Source organism: Mus pahari, chromosome 5 (genome assembly GCF_900095145.1).
Source record: "Mus pahari chromosome 5, PAHARI_EIJ_v1.1, whole genome shotgun sequence".
Lineage (NCBI taxonomy): Eukaryota > Metazoa > Chordata > Mammalia > Rodentia > Muridae > Mus > Mus pahari.
In genome coordinates, this window is record NC_034594.1 from 153336830 (window position 1) to 153351824 (window position 14995).

Sequence of the window (14995 nt, forward strand, 5' to 3'; positions counted from 1 at the left end):
TTATTTATTTATTTATTTTTGGTTTTTCGAGACAGGGTTTCTCTGTGTAGCCCTGGCTGTCCTGGAACTCACTCTGTAGACCAGACTGGCCTCGAACTCAGAAATCCGCCTGCCTCTGCCTCCCGAGTGCTGGGATTAAAGGCGTGCGCCACCACTGCCTGGTTTGAGACAGTGTCTAGCTATGTAGTCCTGCCTGGCCTAGAATCCACTCTGTAGACCAGGGTGCCAGGATGGTTTTGAGTTTAGAGAACCACATGCTTATTCCTCCCGAGTGCTAGGATTACAGGCAAGCGCCATCATAACTTGTAATGTTTCAAAGCTAGTATTTATACTAATGAGTCTAGACATGGGATTCAAAAACTGAGTTAAAAATCTGCTGGCTCAGCCGGGTGTTGGTAGCACACGCTTTAATCCCAGCACTCAGGAGGCAGAGGCAGGTAGATTTCTGAGTTCGAGGCCAGCCTGGTCTACAGAGTGAGTTCTAAGACAGCCAGGGCTAAACAGAGAAATACTGTCTCAAAAAACCAAAACAAAACAAAACAAAAAACCTGTTGGCTCAGATAGGTAACTCTATTTTCTTTACTATATACAAAAATCTATTTACAAACCTGATCCTACAACTAAACTACTAATCTTTATCTGTGTCATTCTACAAAGGTAGTCTACATTACTCTTGGGTTCCTCCAAACCCAAGAGTGCTCCTTAGCTCTCTTTGCTAGAATACTGTTTTTCCTGTGTCTGGCCAGCTGCTTCTCTGTTGTTCATGAAAGTGCAATGAGAAAATTCCTCTCTCTTAACCAGAGCTCCTTCCATAAAAGCTCTTTCAAGATAAAAGGGAGCTCTATCCAAGGTCCAATGGCTTATAAAAGAAGTCTCTAGCTCCTCCCTTATACCCTTGGCAGGCTGAACCGTGTGTCACTGTCGTGAGGGGCAGGGGTGGGTGGCCCCAAGACAATTCAGTCGGGGCCAAGGGTGTTGTTTAAAAAAAAAAAAATCTCTTTAAAAGCAAACAAAAGCAAAAATCTCAGCAGACAAGATTCAGGAGCCAGATGCTGTGCTGGAAGCCTGCTAGCTCAGAGAGGCAGAGAAAGTACCCAGCTGACCTTCCTACTCTGCTGATCTCTCAGAAGGAAAGCATTTTTATCCCTCTCCACACTGTCTTAGGTATCCTTCTACTCAAAGCCCTTCCTTTCTGTTTACTTAGAGTTCACACATTTTCAGCTGCTTGCTTGCTCTGCCTCTGGACCTAGGCTTAACTTCATTTAGCTCTTGGATTAAAGGTGTGTGCTAGGGCAGGGCCACACCACAAGTACAGTAAACAGAAATCTCAGAGATCAAAGGCAGGGCCAGACCACAATTAGAAACAGTTCACCATCTCTTGGGGTTCACCCCTCAATGAAGTATCCTGCAAAGCAAGGCTCCCCAGCTGACTCTGTCTCAGGTCATAGAGCAAAGAACACAAGACCTCTCTCCAAGCAGCTTGCCTCAAAATGGGCGGGAACTTTCCCTTTAGCACTCTTATCTGCGGAGCTTTTAGAGGCACACCCAAGCTGCACCTCTTCAGGACACACCTAACTGCATGAGACAAACCAATATCTAAACTTTTAGATTTTGCTAACAGTTAGATTTTCTAAGTACAATAATCAAATGTCTGTAACAATACCTGGCCTGCTGACTTTTTATGCTGATCATTTCCTTCTCATAAATTTTGATTCCCTGTAGAGGAAATCTTTATGTACTGTCCAGAAACATCACCTGTCAGTAAAAAGCCTATGGCCAATGAGCTGAGGCAGGATTAGAAGATGGGACATCCGGCAAAGGGCAATGGAATTCTGGGAAATAGTTAGGCAAGGGAAATATGCCCGAATGCTGAAGGAGATGGTTGCATAACTCTGAAGAGAGGTAAGCAATCATGTAGTGGGACTTAGAATAAAATAATTGGGTAAAGAATAAGCGGAAACATTAAGTCTCAAGTCATTATCTTGGGGAGCTTGTGTGCAGGTGGAAAAGCCTGATGTTACATTTCCCAGTATTTGACATTGCAACAATGCTTTTGAGTTTTAGGTAGAATTAAGATAAAATTCATCATAATGGGAAATGGTAATTTAATAATTGTGGTTAGCGGGGGGTTTGGGGGGAGGTTGCTGTAGAGATGGCTAAGTGGTTAAGAGTTAAGAGTGGTTTCAGAGTCCTGAGGTCAATTCCAAGCAACCACATAGTGGCTCAGAATCATCTATATTGGGATTTGATGCCCGATTCTGGCATGCAGACATACGTGCAGGTAGAGCACTCATACATTAAAAAATGAAAACAAATAAACAAAATAATTGTGGTTAATTATGGTGTGAACTATTACATTTTCTCAGGATAAAAGACCATCTAAGGAACATAGGATAGGCCCAGTGTGGTGATAAAAAGGGTGCTGGATCCCCTGGAAATGGAATTACAGACAGTTGTGAGGTGCCATCCAGATGCTGGGAATGGAATCCAGGGCCTCTTCAGGAGCAGATAGTGTTCTAAACCACGGAGCCAAACCTCCAGCACACACCCCACCCCCTCCTTTTTTTTTTTTNTTTTTTTTTTTTTTTTGGTTTTTCGAGACAGGGTTTCTCTGTGTAGCCCTGGCTGTCCTGGAACTCACTCTGTGGACCAGGCTGGCCTCGAACTCAAATCCACCTGCCTCTGCGTCCACAGTGCTGGGATTAAAGGCTTGCGCCACCACGCCTGGCTTCTTTTTTTCCTTTTTAAACACAGCAAGCGTCTACTGTCTTGGGCCTCTCTGCTCCCTTGTAAATCTTCCAGCACTGTTGTTTGATTGCTGTGTGAGATCCTCAGCCTGCTCTCAGCTGGGGTTCAGGTGTTTCTTCGTGCCCTTCAGAGTACTTGGGGCTGCTTTGAATTTCTGTGGTTTTTTTCTATCTCCCCCACACTTACTATGCAAGGTGCAGGCTTGTGAGTACCTTCCCTCTCTGGTGTGTCTCTTAAGACCTAGAACACTACCTGACATACACTAGGTGCTTTAAATTTAAAATGAAAGTTAAATAAATGGATGAGTGAGTGAATGGCTGCCGAAATTGGCTTTCAAAGGCTTATCACCCACCTAAATTCTGTTTTGAATATTTAGTTGTTACTTTATTGCCTTTTTACCCACCAGAGCAGTTGTTTGCTCTGTTCATTTCTGCACTTGACGTGTACAGTAGCTCTTGGTCTATAGTAGGGGTGTAGTAAAAATTATTTGTCTCTCTTCTTTTTTTTTTAAATTTATTTATTATTATATCTAAGTATACTGTAGCTGTCTCCAGATGCACCAGAAGAGGCCGTCAGATCTCATTACGGATGGTTGTGAGCCACCATGCTCTTAACCACTGAACCATCTCTCCAGCCCTGCCTCTCTCTTTTAAAAAAGGTTGATAACTGGATTCTGTAAAATTCTTCAAATTCAGAGATGAGAAAGCTTGCTGTAATCAAGAATTGGCAAGCAACTGGGTAAGTGCTAGAGAAACAGGTCAGGAACTGAAGAGCAGATCTCAGTGGCTTTGTATTTGAGATGAAAGGTTATAGAATGCAGGTGGGTAGAGAACAGACATTACAGCAGCCATGTGCGGAGACCTATGCCAATAATCCCAATGCTAAAGAGACCCAAGTTAGAGGCCAGTCTGGGCTACAGAGCAAGATCGTATCACACACATACAAAGCGCATTCCACAGAAACCAACAATGTTAGGCAAGGAAGGATGGGTAGAAAGTAAAAGAAAGACAGAAAAATTCATACACGGTGAGTAACTTGCAGTGGATACTAAATGAGGGTGAGGTCCAACTCCTCCTACGCTCCCTGCGCACTAGTGAACTTCATTTCCCATCATGCATCGCGTCGCGGAGGTGGCATTTCTGGACCACAACTCCCGGCATGCCGCCTATCCGGGCGGCGCGGCCCGGAGCTGGTTTGACGGGAGGAGCCGCGGCGGAGGATGGAGGCGGCGGTGTTCCTCTTCTCGCTCCTCGACTGTTGCGCGCTCATCTTCCTCTCTGTCTACTTTGTATCCTTGGTCGAAGCGGGCCGCGGCCGCCGCTCGTTCCCAGGGCTACCGCCGGGGCAATGGGCGGAGGGTGGGCCCGGCGGGCGCTGGCAGGTTGGGGTGAGGGGGCGGCGGCGCGGGCCCGGGTCGCGAGCGGAGGAGCCTCGCTGCGCCTCGGGCGGGCCTGAGCGGGTTCCCCCTACCTCCTCTCCGCCTGCCTGGGCCGCCAGGGGGGCCCGAGAGAGCAAAGCCGTTCCGGGCGTAGCCGGCCGGCCGGAGGCATTGCCACCTTCTCTGGTCCCCGGCAGCACCCTTGCCCCTTTGTCCTCGTGGGTGTCTGCCCTTCTGGGGACTCCCCACACCCAGGAGATGACTCATTCCAAGAACCGACGATGTGCTGTTTCCTTCACGTGCAGTTCTTTAGAGTTTTTGAAAGGACTTACTGCAGAAGCATCCACAAAGTGTTTCTGGTTGCCTTCGGCAGTGAACGATCTGTAAACTCAGTAACTACATGTGATTAATCCCCAGCTTCTAAACTTTTTTTATATATCTTATCCGTGTTAAAATTCAGTATTTTCTATAGTTGTTTCTGTTACAGGCTTCAAACAGTATTTTCCAGACTAGTATAAGGTGCTCATCAGCCTAGCACTGTAGTAGTTGTGTGGCTTCAGTGCTCTCAGTCCTTGGGGGATGATAGTCTTTGTTTCAGTACGCTGCTGTAAATGCAGAAGTGTAATGCACAGGCCGCTTGAAGTGATTAAATATGACTAGTAAAGTGCTTTAGGACCTGTGGCTGCTGCCCCTTTTTCTATGAAATCATGTCCTCTTTTCTGATCGAATTGAACTTTTTGTTGGCACTGTGCTGCTCTGGAATGGCAGCACAGAATATATTTCCCGCTTTTATGGTGAACTGACGACAGTTTGTTTTAATAGGAAGGAACAAAATTTGGAACTACGAATCTTGCCCAGTGCTGTATCTTACCTGCTTTGAATTTCTTTAGGATTGTAGATATTTATTTCCTAAATATACACAGTGAGGATTTGTGTCCAACATCCAGTGGCTGCCCAATTGCAGTGATCTAGCAGCCGTTCGTACTTTGATGATTTCTCATGCAAAGAGCCCTGTGTTTTATTAGCTTTGAGGAACTGAATAAAAGGGCAAGATCTCTTACCTAAGTTCCGATGACCGGTATTTAGCTTATGATATAAGGGACCAGAGCTGTTTGACAGAAATGCAACAACAATTTTTTATTATTTTTGCAGTTTGGAATATTTGATCATTAAAACAGTCTTGGTGTATAACAGATCACGTATATATGTGCATGTTAGCTGGAATGTTGAACAGTGGCTTACACAGGGCACATTTTGGTGAGAATTCAGGATTTTACAGTGTTGTAGGATTGTTGCAGTAATAGCATTACAGAGAGTAGGTGGGAAATGGTCAGAGTAGATTTCATGTAGACTATAGGAGTGTATGGAATTTGAATAGTGAAGAAATCTACAGGGGAAAGAGGACAGATATCTGCAGTCACTGGTCAGAGCAAGGTGCAGGGCAGGCATGCTCATTTTTGTGTGATGGTTAAAGATCATCAGGAGTACATGCATGGTTCCTTTAAGTTGTCTGTACATGGTTCCTTTAAGTTGTCTGTCTCAAGAGATCAGATTGGAAAGGAGGAATTAGATTAGATAAAAAGGGGGGGGGGGCTTTTTCATCTTGCAAGCAATAGTGAGTGCTGCAAACTTTTGACATAAGCAAAATGACTTTAGGTCAAGGATAACACAATTTCTGTTAGAAATAAGTTCAAGATTTTTTTTTTTTTTTTTTTTTTTTTTTTTTGTTGATCTGAGGGTGTGGCTCAGTGGTAGAGTGCCTCCACAGAATGGATAAAATGAGGAAATACATTCATCTGGTGACAACAGTTAACAAGGTATCCCATTTGTGAAAAATGCTAAGACTGAAAGGAGACTGATTTTACCACAAAGTAACCATGAGAAGGGAAACATCTTGATTGACTAGGTTTTATCATTCTACAATGTATATATTATTTCAAATCTGTTATATATGATAAAACATATAATTCTGTTTCTTTAAATGCTCAAAATGCAGTTTACTAGAAAGATGAATCTACAGAGTAGATTGAAAGTGAGAGCCTGAATAGGGGCTATGGCAGTATGTGGGGTTACAGCTGCGGTAGCTGCGGGACTGGCTAGAAAATACTAAAGTTCCTCTGGGCTCAAATAGAATTTTATAAGAACATCATGGATGGAGAGGAGAAAACCTATGGTGGCTGTGAAGGCCCTGATGCTATGTATGTGAAATTAATATCTTCTGATGGTCATGAATTTATTGTAAAAAGAGAACATGCATTAACATCAGGAACAATAAAGGCCATGTTGAGTGGCCCAGGTCAGTTTGCCAAGAATGAAACCAATGAGGTCAATTTTAGAGAGATCCCCTCACATGTGCTATCAAAAGTGTGCATGTATTTTACCTACAAGGTCCGCTATACTAACAGCTCTACTGAAATTCCTGAATTCCCANTNGNACCTGAAATTGCACTGGAACTGCTGATGACTGCAAACTTCCTAGATTGTTAAATAAAATAAATTATAATAAACTGTTAATTTTTTTCAGTATTTAATACCTGTAGTTCAGTTAGTAATTTTTTTCACTTATAGCATGTTGCCTGTATGAAATTGAACTCTAAAGCTAATTGCTGAGCAGATTCCTTCTGTCATTTGCATAGCAGAGTTGAAATTTGTTTGCTACATCAACAAATTAAGGACATTTCACAAGCCAAATAAATAAATAAATAAATAATGCCAGTTTATAGATGGTTTGCTTTCTCCTTTGGATGTGATCTTTAAAATTATAACTGATATAGCAAATCTTGGAATGTAAACGTAAATGAATATATTCTACAGGTAAATACAGGGGCTTTTTATGTTTTTAGTGTATTTTTAAGAACCAGTTCTGATCTTAAGCCACTGAACATTACTAGAGTTATGCAAATAATTACATGGAAAACATGTTTATAACTTAGCCAAACCTTGATTTTTGTAACTCAAAGAATAAGAGTTGAAATTTCTTATGTGTTTTTTTATAAACTGCAGCATTCTTTAAGTGCAAAAAAACAAAAAAAGAAAAGAAAAAAAAAGAAAATGAGAAAGATTGGAAGATAAACCAGTCGAGTTGAGAGTCTTCTGAATTTGAATTATAGTGTTAATTGTTTTGGCATTGACTGATTATGAGTATGTGGGGAAGTGGTGAGTAGGAGATATTTGGTTGAGAATATTTTACTTTTTTACTAAATTTTACCTTTTTTTTTTTTGAGACATTGTTTTAAGTATCCCATCATAGCCTTGAAATTCAGATTCCTATGTAGGTGAGGGTGGGCTTGAACTTCTAATCCACTCATCTCCTGAGTTCTAGAATTGCTTTCTGAAACGTAAATAATCAGAAAGTGTAGTTCCTGAGGCTTGGCAGATGGCTCAGTAAGCTAAGCCATCCTGCTGTGCAGGTGAGGACTTAATTCTGATCCCCAGCACTGGGAGAGAAGAAGACAGAAGCATCCCAGGACCTGTTAGCCAGCCAGTCTAGTCAAACAGCAAGTTTCAGTCTTAGTCAGAGATGATGTCCCAAGAGCTAAGGTGGAAAGAAATAGAAGAAAATCGCCAATATCAACCTCTGGTACATACATGGGCATATACACATACCTTATGAACACCAACATTGTGTATATATAATTCCTTATCTCGATTACCAGATCATTACATTGTCTGATTTAGAATGTGATTACATTAATGCCAGATCATGTTGCTCAAAATTAAACAAGGTAAGACATTTCTCTGCACATTCTTGGTTGATGCCAATTCTTTTCATATTAAGTTTTATTATAGATAATCAACATTTGCATTTTTAAAATTTTAGCACTTTTGTATTCATTGTAATATCCTAGATAGAACTGCTATGTTTTCCAGTATTTTAGGCCATAAAGTTAGATCTGACTTCAAATTTTGTTTCTTCACTCTGGAAGTTCCTGGCTGTCTTGTGTGCATGCTGGTTGTTCTTGTTTTCTGTGCCCATACTGTCACCTCCCACTCAGTGAGAAAATGTTCAGTCTGTCTTTTGTTGAGTGAAAGAAGGCCTTCCTTGTGTGGTCTGTGGAAAGAAGTGGACTTGATTAATTTGTCTTAGGGCCATTTTATATTAACTATAATAAGAACTTTATGTTGCTATAAATCCTCTAAGTTGGGGATTTTAAGATAGATGCAGGGAGGGGGCTGGAGAGATGGCTCAGCGGTTAAGAGCACTGACTGCTCTTCTAGAGGTCCTGAGTTCAATTCCCAGCAACCACTTGGTGGCTCACAACCCTCTATAATGGGATCTGATGCCCTCTCCTGATGTGTCTGAAGACAGCTGCAGTGTACTCATATACATTAAATAAATAAATTTTTTTTTTTAAAAAAAAGAGATAGATGCAGGGAAAACATTTGTTCCTGACTCATTTTATGAGATGAGCAGACAAGCTTTCTGGATAAAAAGTTTGTGTAAACCTATATTGAAGGGCCCTTTTGCTTGACTTGAAAAAACAGTTCCCATGTGATGCCACAACTTCAGTCTACTGGAAAAAAAAAAAAAAAAAAAAACAGAAAAGCAAGAGGTTCAAAGAGGTGTTGGTTGTTGGGCACTCCCTCACTGCCCTGTGCCTGGCTTGTTAGTTTCTCTTTGTGTTTTCAGAGAAAGTTGATGTTCCAGCCTTTGTGTCATTATGATCTACTCTTGTAAAAATGTGTCCTTGTTGTGAGCCTCAGAGCAGACAGTGCTATTTCCTCCTCCTTCCCCTACTTCCCTATTGTTACTCTCCTTGTGTTAATTGTCACATTTCAGCCAGGCAGTGATGCTGTACACCTTCCAAGCACTCAGAAAGCAGAGGCAGGCAGATCTTTCTGAGTTTAAGGCCAGCCTGGTCTACACAGAGAAATCCTGTCTCAAAAACAAACAAATGAGCAAACAAGAAAGAAAAAGAAACAGAAAGGGGGAGGCGGTTGCCATATATTTTATTTCCTTAGTTTTCTTTTTGTCTGTTACTAAGTTTTCAGACACACCTGTAAGCCCTTCAATATTATTTTCTACATGGTAAAATGCTGGACATGGTAGTGAGTGCCAGTAATCCCAGGATTTAGGAGGCTGAGGTAAGAGTTTTGCCCTGAAGCCAGCCTGGGTTTCCCAGCGAGACCTCTTCCACTGTTTCTCCCACAGATGAATTAGGAAAAGATGAAAAGGATGTGTCAGTTTTGTCCCAGGACAGGCAGTTGTGGGCCACCCCTTGGGACACTGGGAAACAAACTCAGTCCTCTGTGAGTAACAAGTGCTTTTAACCCCTAAACCATCTCTCCAGCCCGCTGTTTTAAAATTTCTATTCTTACTTTGTTGTTTTGAGGCCGAGTCTCACTAGATAGTCCTGGCTGGCCTTGGACTTCCTACGATTCCCCTGCCTTCCTAGTGCTGGTATTGCAGGCACTTACTACACCTGGACATTTTAAAAAATTTTATCGAGCCGGGCGTGGTGGCGCACGCCTTTAATCCCAGCACTCGGGAGGCAGAGGCAGGCGGATTTCTGAGTTCGAGGCCAGCCTGGTCTACAAAGTGAGTTCCAGGACAGCCAGGGCTACACAGAGAAACCCTGTCTCGAAAAACCTAAAAAAAAAAAAATTTATCTTCCTGCATAACATTTGCTTCCTCAGGATTCTGGACATGGGGAAATTGTTTGGGGGGGGGGAGCTGTTCCTTTCAGATTGACATTTTAATGGAAAAGGCATGTGTATGGATATGTGTCGTGCTCATTTAGAGCAGGAGGCTTTAACATATTGGCATAGATACTGGAATAGAAAGTAACTAATACTCTGCTTTTTCCTTAGTTATTCTGAGCTGCTTAGTGAAAGAGTCTAAGCCTTTGCTTAGGGTGAAATAAAACTAAAATTTAATTGCTTTAGTGTTGAACTGTTACCTGATATATTTGCCTAGGGTAAGAAGTTATAGCCCTGTCTGGGGTTTCTGAGTCTAACATAAAAACTCTGTATATTCATCAATGTGGCTTGAGTGTCATGTTAAGTCAGGAAAGAGGTCAGCGATGTAATGCTCTGTTCTTGGATTGTAGTGGGTGATACCAGAGTTGGTCGGCCACACCATTGTCACTGTGTTGATGCTTGTCTCGTTGCACTGGTTCATCTTCCTTCTCAACTTACCTGTTGCCACGTGGAATATATATAGGTAAGTATAGTCTGTTTACTGTTTTCTGACAGTGGTTCTTTTTTTTTTTTTAATTTATTTATTATTATACATAAGTACACTGTAGCTGACTTCAGATGCAACAGAAGAGGGCGTCAGATCTCATTACAGGTAGTTGTGAGCCACCATGTGGTTGCTGGGTTTGAACTCAGGACCTTCAGAAGAGCAGTCAGTGCTCTTAACCGCTGAGCCATCTCGCCAGCCCCTGACAGTGGTTCTTAAGAAACCATTAACAACTGGGCGTGATGGTCCGTGCCTGTAATCCCAGCATTTGGGAGGTTGAGTTAGCAAGAGCTTAAGTCTAGCTTTGACCATTTAGTGAATTTGAAGCCATCTTAGGCTCCATAAAACCGTAGATAAAAGAAAATAATTAACAAGGTCTACCCACAAAAACAACCCAGTGATTAAATAAAGAGGAACAAAATACTTTATGAAATCAGAATAAGTTATTCTTCACTTTGGTATGTTGGGCAGATAGTTTGCATGGCTCAGTCTTGAGGTAAAGCAGAAAACTCTCATGCATAAGAGTAATCTAATGTTTAGTTGTGAAGCCTAAAGACTTGTGAAATGTTTTCATTGCCCTGAGTAGCATTTTCTTCTAAGAATAATCAAAGGTTTGAGACAATACGGCCTTTATTTATATCTATAATATTGGAAGTACATCAAACAAAACTGCATGTTAGTGCCTGCAAAGTAGGTAGATTATGTTTGGGATTATTTGTTTGTTTATTTTTAGGTCTTTGTTTTTGCAGTGAAGATTAACACTAAAGTTTTGATTTAAAAAAAAAAAATTTAGGAAGTAGGGATCTAGATAGTGGTTAGGAGCACTTCCTGTACAGTAATGGATGTAGGAGTTTAGGTCCAGCACTTAGAAGCTCAGCATTCTGCATTCCTACACAGACACACACACACACACACACACACACACACACACACACACAAAATAGGGTTTTTGTTTTTGTTTTAGTTTATGAAGTGTATTAGTCACTTTTCTCATGGCTGTGACCAAAATGCCTTGTAGAAACAGTTTAAAGGAAAACAATTATTTCTTAGCTTATTATGTCAGAGTTTTCAGTTCATGGTTGCTTGGACCTGAGCCCTGAGCCAGGAGGTGCTTCTTCTCCATCTCAACTGAAAGCAGAGAAAAGGAAAATAGAAGGGACCAGGGCGAGGCACAGCCCCAGCACAGTCCCCAGCGACACACTTCTGTGCAGGCCCCACCTGTTGTCTTACTACTTTCCAATAATGACTTCCTATTATGAGTGCACTGAGGGATTAATCCATTGATTGGGTCATAGTTGTCATGATCTAAGTGCTTCCGGAAACTTCACAAACACACTCAGAGAGGTGTGCTACTAATTTGTCCTAGAACTCTCGATGTAGACCAGGCTGGCCTCAAACACACAAAGGTCTGCCTGCCCCTGTCTCCCAAGTGCGGGATTAAAGGTGTGTGCCATCACATGACTCATTTTTATTCTAACAGTATTTTATAACATCATACTTGACAATCAGCCAATGAGTGGGTTTGCCCTTATAAAAGTCTAAATATAAAAAAAGAGAATAAAAAAGAAAACAAACAAAAAAAACAAAAAAAGTCTAAATATAAACAAAATAAAAGCTGAGAGGGGGTGGGGGAGGAAAGGCAATCACATAAAAAATAATTCTAGGGCAGGAGAAATAGCTCAGTGGTTAAGAGCACTGGTTCGGACTGGCAAGACGGCTCAGTGGGTAAGAGAGCAGAGTTGACCACTGAGCAGAGGTCCTAAATACAATTCCCAACAACCACATGAAGGCTCACAACCATCTGTACAGCTATAGTGTATTCATATACATAAAATAAATAAATCTTTAAGAAAAAAATAAAAGAGCATTGGATCATTGCCTGCTCTTACATAAAACCCAGGTTTGGTTCCTAATACCACATGGCGGCTCAAAACAATCTATAATTCCAGTTCCAGGGGAATCTGATACTTTCTTCTGGCCTCCATGAGCATCCACACATGACATATATATGCACACACAGACACACACACACACAGACACACACACACACACATACATATATATATATATGTATGTGTGTGTGTGTGTATATGTATATGTATATACACATACATACACAACACATATATATACACACACATAAGCAAATAAATAAATATTATTTTACAATTCTTCACTAAATAACAAAATATAACTGCTTGTCTATGAGTGATTTCCCTAGGCTATTTCTAAAACAAATTTCCTGTGGTGGGGGGGTGATGGTGATGATGATGATGATATTTGGGGTTTGATTTTTTTGAAGGACAGGGTTTCTTTGTGTAGCCTTGGCTACCCTTGAACTCAGAGCTCAGTCTGTATAGGCCTTCTGAGTGCTGAGATTAAAGGCTCTCTCCACCATTAGGGATCATTAATCTTGATTGTCAACACAGAAGATCAGGCTGTAGACAGGCAAGCCTCTTAAGACCATTTTCTTAATTAGTGATTGATGAGGGGAGGACCCAGCCCATTTTGGGTAAATACACCCCTGGGCTGGTGGTCTAGGGTTCTATAAGTAAGCAGGCTGAGCAAGCCATGAGGAGCAAGGGTCCTGCCCTGCTTGAGTTCGTTCCCAGACTTCCTTTTTTGATGAACTATGATACTGGAAGTGTACATCAAGCAAGCTCTTTCCTGCCCAAGTTCCTAACTAAGACAATCAAGTTAATATAAAACTGTCCAGCACAGTAGATAAAGGAGGGAGCTGGAGAGATGGCTCAGTGGTTAAGAGCACTGAATGCTTTTCTAGAGGTTCTGAATTCAATTCCTAGCAACCACATGGTGGCTCACAACCATTTGTATGAGAACTGATGCCTTCTTCTGGTGTGTCTGAAGACAGTGACATTGTACTCATAAAAAATCTTTAGAAAAAAAAAAAGAAGGAAGAAAAGAAAAGAAAAGAAAAGAAAAGAAAAGAAAAGAAAAGAACAAAACAGTAGATAAGGGATGGTCTTGAGTCTCTGACCTCTACCTTCTACGTCCTGAGAGAACAGACATATATCTGCATGCTCACTCCATGTAACACGGGCCAAACCCAGTGCTTTGTGCGTGCTAGACAAGCACTTTACTGGCTGATTTCATCCTCGGCCCTGTCTACTTGAGCGACAGACATGTACAGATTCTAGGAAGACATAATAAAGATGTTAAAATGTAACTTTTATCCCAGTGAACTAATATCTCCAAGGCTTCCTGCCTCAGTCTGCTAACCTAAGCACAGTCCTGGAAGCTTCTAGCCTCCATGTAATCTAATCTAGGCCTAGAATGTTTTCAGCCTCTGAGACTTACTACTGAATAAACTCATCCTTTCTAGCTCTTTCTGAACTCTTACTGACTGGCTCCACTCTTGTTCTGGCTCAAACTCCTTTCTAAACTGAATGATTCAATCTGTCTTCTCTCTTGGCTTCTCCTGAGTTGCTCTGCTTGACCTCTGACTATAACAGTCTTTTCTGATCTTCTGGCTCCTTTTCACTCTCTGACTTTTTCTGTCTTCACCTGTAGCTTGTTCTCTCTCTCTGCAGCCTGTCTCTGTGCAATTGTCCCAGTGGAGCTGACTCTCTGCACTGCTCTTAAGTAGATCCTTTTTCTTCTCTCTCTCGAGAGTTGGCCATATCCTATTCTGCCATATGTTTCTCTGATTCATCATTTTGTCTGCCACTCAATTAGCTATCACTTCCAAACATGGGTGCTTCCTTCTGCAAACTAATGTTATCTTTATTGTTTGGGATTAAAGGTGTGTACTAAGGATGTGTCTGTGTCCCAGCCAGAGGGAGTAAAGGTGTGTGCTAAGGGCTGAGCCACACCACAACGAGAAACAGGCTTTTCCAGTAGATACACAATCTCAGGATTCACATGGTGATCAAATATTGCAACAAAGATGAGTGCATGGACTTTTTTTTGACTGGCCACTTAGAATGTCAAGGTTGATGTGTAGCTTGTAGCATCACTTGATTACTTTGGGATTTAAGGTGTGCCCACCACAGCCAGCTGAGTTCAGGGTTTTGTTCAGCTTGGGAAAAGCTGTTCCACTGAGTTGTATCTCCAGCCTACATTTTATGTTTTTAAGCAGCAAGATGACATAAATTCTTTGAGATTTTTTTCCTAAGTAGTATGTGTTGAACAGAGAAGTATTCACTGGTATTGAATGGAGAAGGGCCAGGATATTACCAATTCAGTTCAGAGAATGGAGAAAAGATTCTGTTGTTGGAACAGGGTTGTATTAGTAGGAATGAAAAAGAGACAGCCTATAAAGGGTAGTAGAGAACCAATGACAGAGCTCAGTGGACTGTGAAAGGTGAGAGAGTTAAGAATTGCATAAGAAGAAAGTCCGAAGGACTACCAAGGAACTTAGATAACATAGGTTCTGAATTATACTCCTAGATAACATAGGTTCTGAATTATACATCTTTTTGAGAGTATTTGGAGATATTATTTGAATATTCAAGTAAAAGCACCTTCTATCCAGGTACAGATAGACCAGTATGATTTGGGGGACAGTTTAGGACATGTGAAACTTAAAGAGGCTTTTACAATTCAAAGAAATGATATTAAGAAACTGTGTAGCGCCGGGCGTGGTGGCGCATGCCTTTAATCCCAGCACTCGGGAGGCAGAGGCAGGCGGATTTCTGAGTTCGAGGCCAGCCTGGTCTACCAAG

The 14995-nt window shown here is 41.6% G+C and overlaps 2 protein-coding genes across 3 annotated transcripts in view; both read left to right on the forward strand.

The window, feature by feature from the left end:
• The first annotated feature begins 3905 nt into the window (after positions 1-3905).
• The window catches only part of Cnih4 (cornichon family AMPA receptor auxiliary protein 4), a 17515-nt gene continuing 6425 nt past the window's right edge, over positions 3906-14995 (forward strand). The window contains exons 1-3 of one of the 2 annotated variants that reach the window (XM_021197877.2): positions 3906-4036; positions 7783-7851; positions 10177-10289. In XM_021197877.2, the coding sequence (XP_021053536.1) occupies positions 3968-4036; positions 7783-7851; positions 10177-10289 (251 nt within the window). In that variant the 5' untranslated portion in view covers positions 3906-3967. The remainder of the gene's footprint in view (positions 4037-7782; positions 7852-10176; positions 10290-14995) is intronic. The other variant, XM_029539228.1, reaches the window with a different exon arrangement.
• Positions 6113-6636, forward strand: LOC110321569 (elongin-C). Its single transcript, XM_021197879.2, has one exon. The coding sequence runs from the start codon at positions 6275-6277 to the stop codon at positions 6611-6613; it is 339 nt and encodes a 112-aa protein (XP_021053538.1). The 5' UTR covers positions 6113-6274; the 3' UTR covers positions 6614-6636.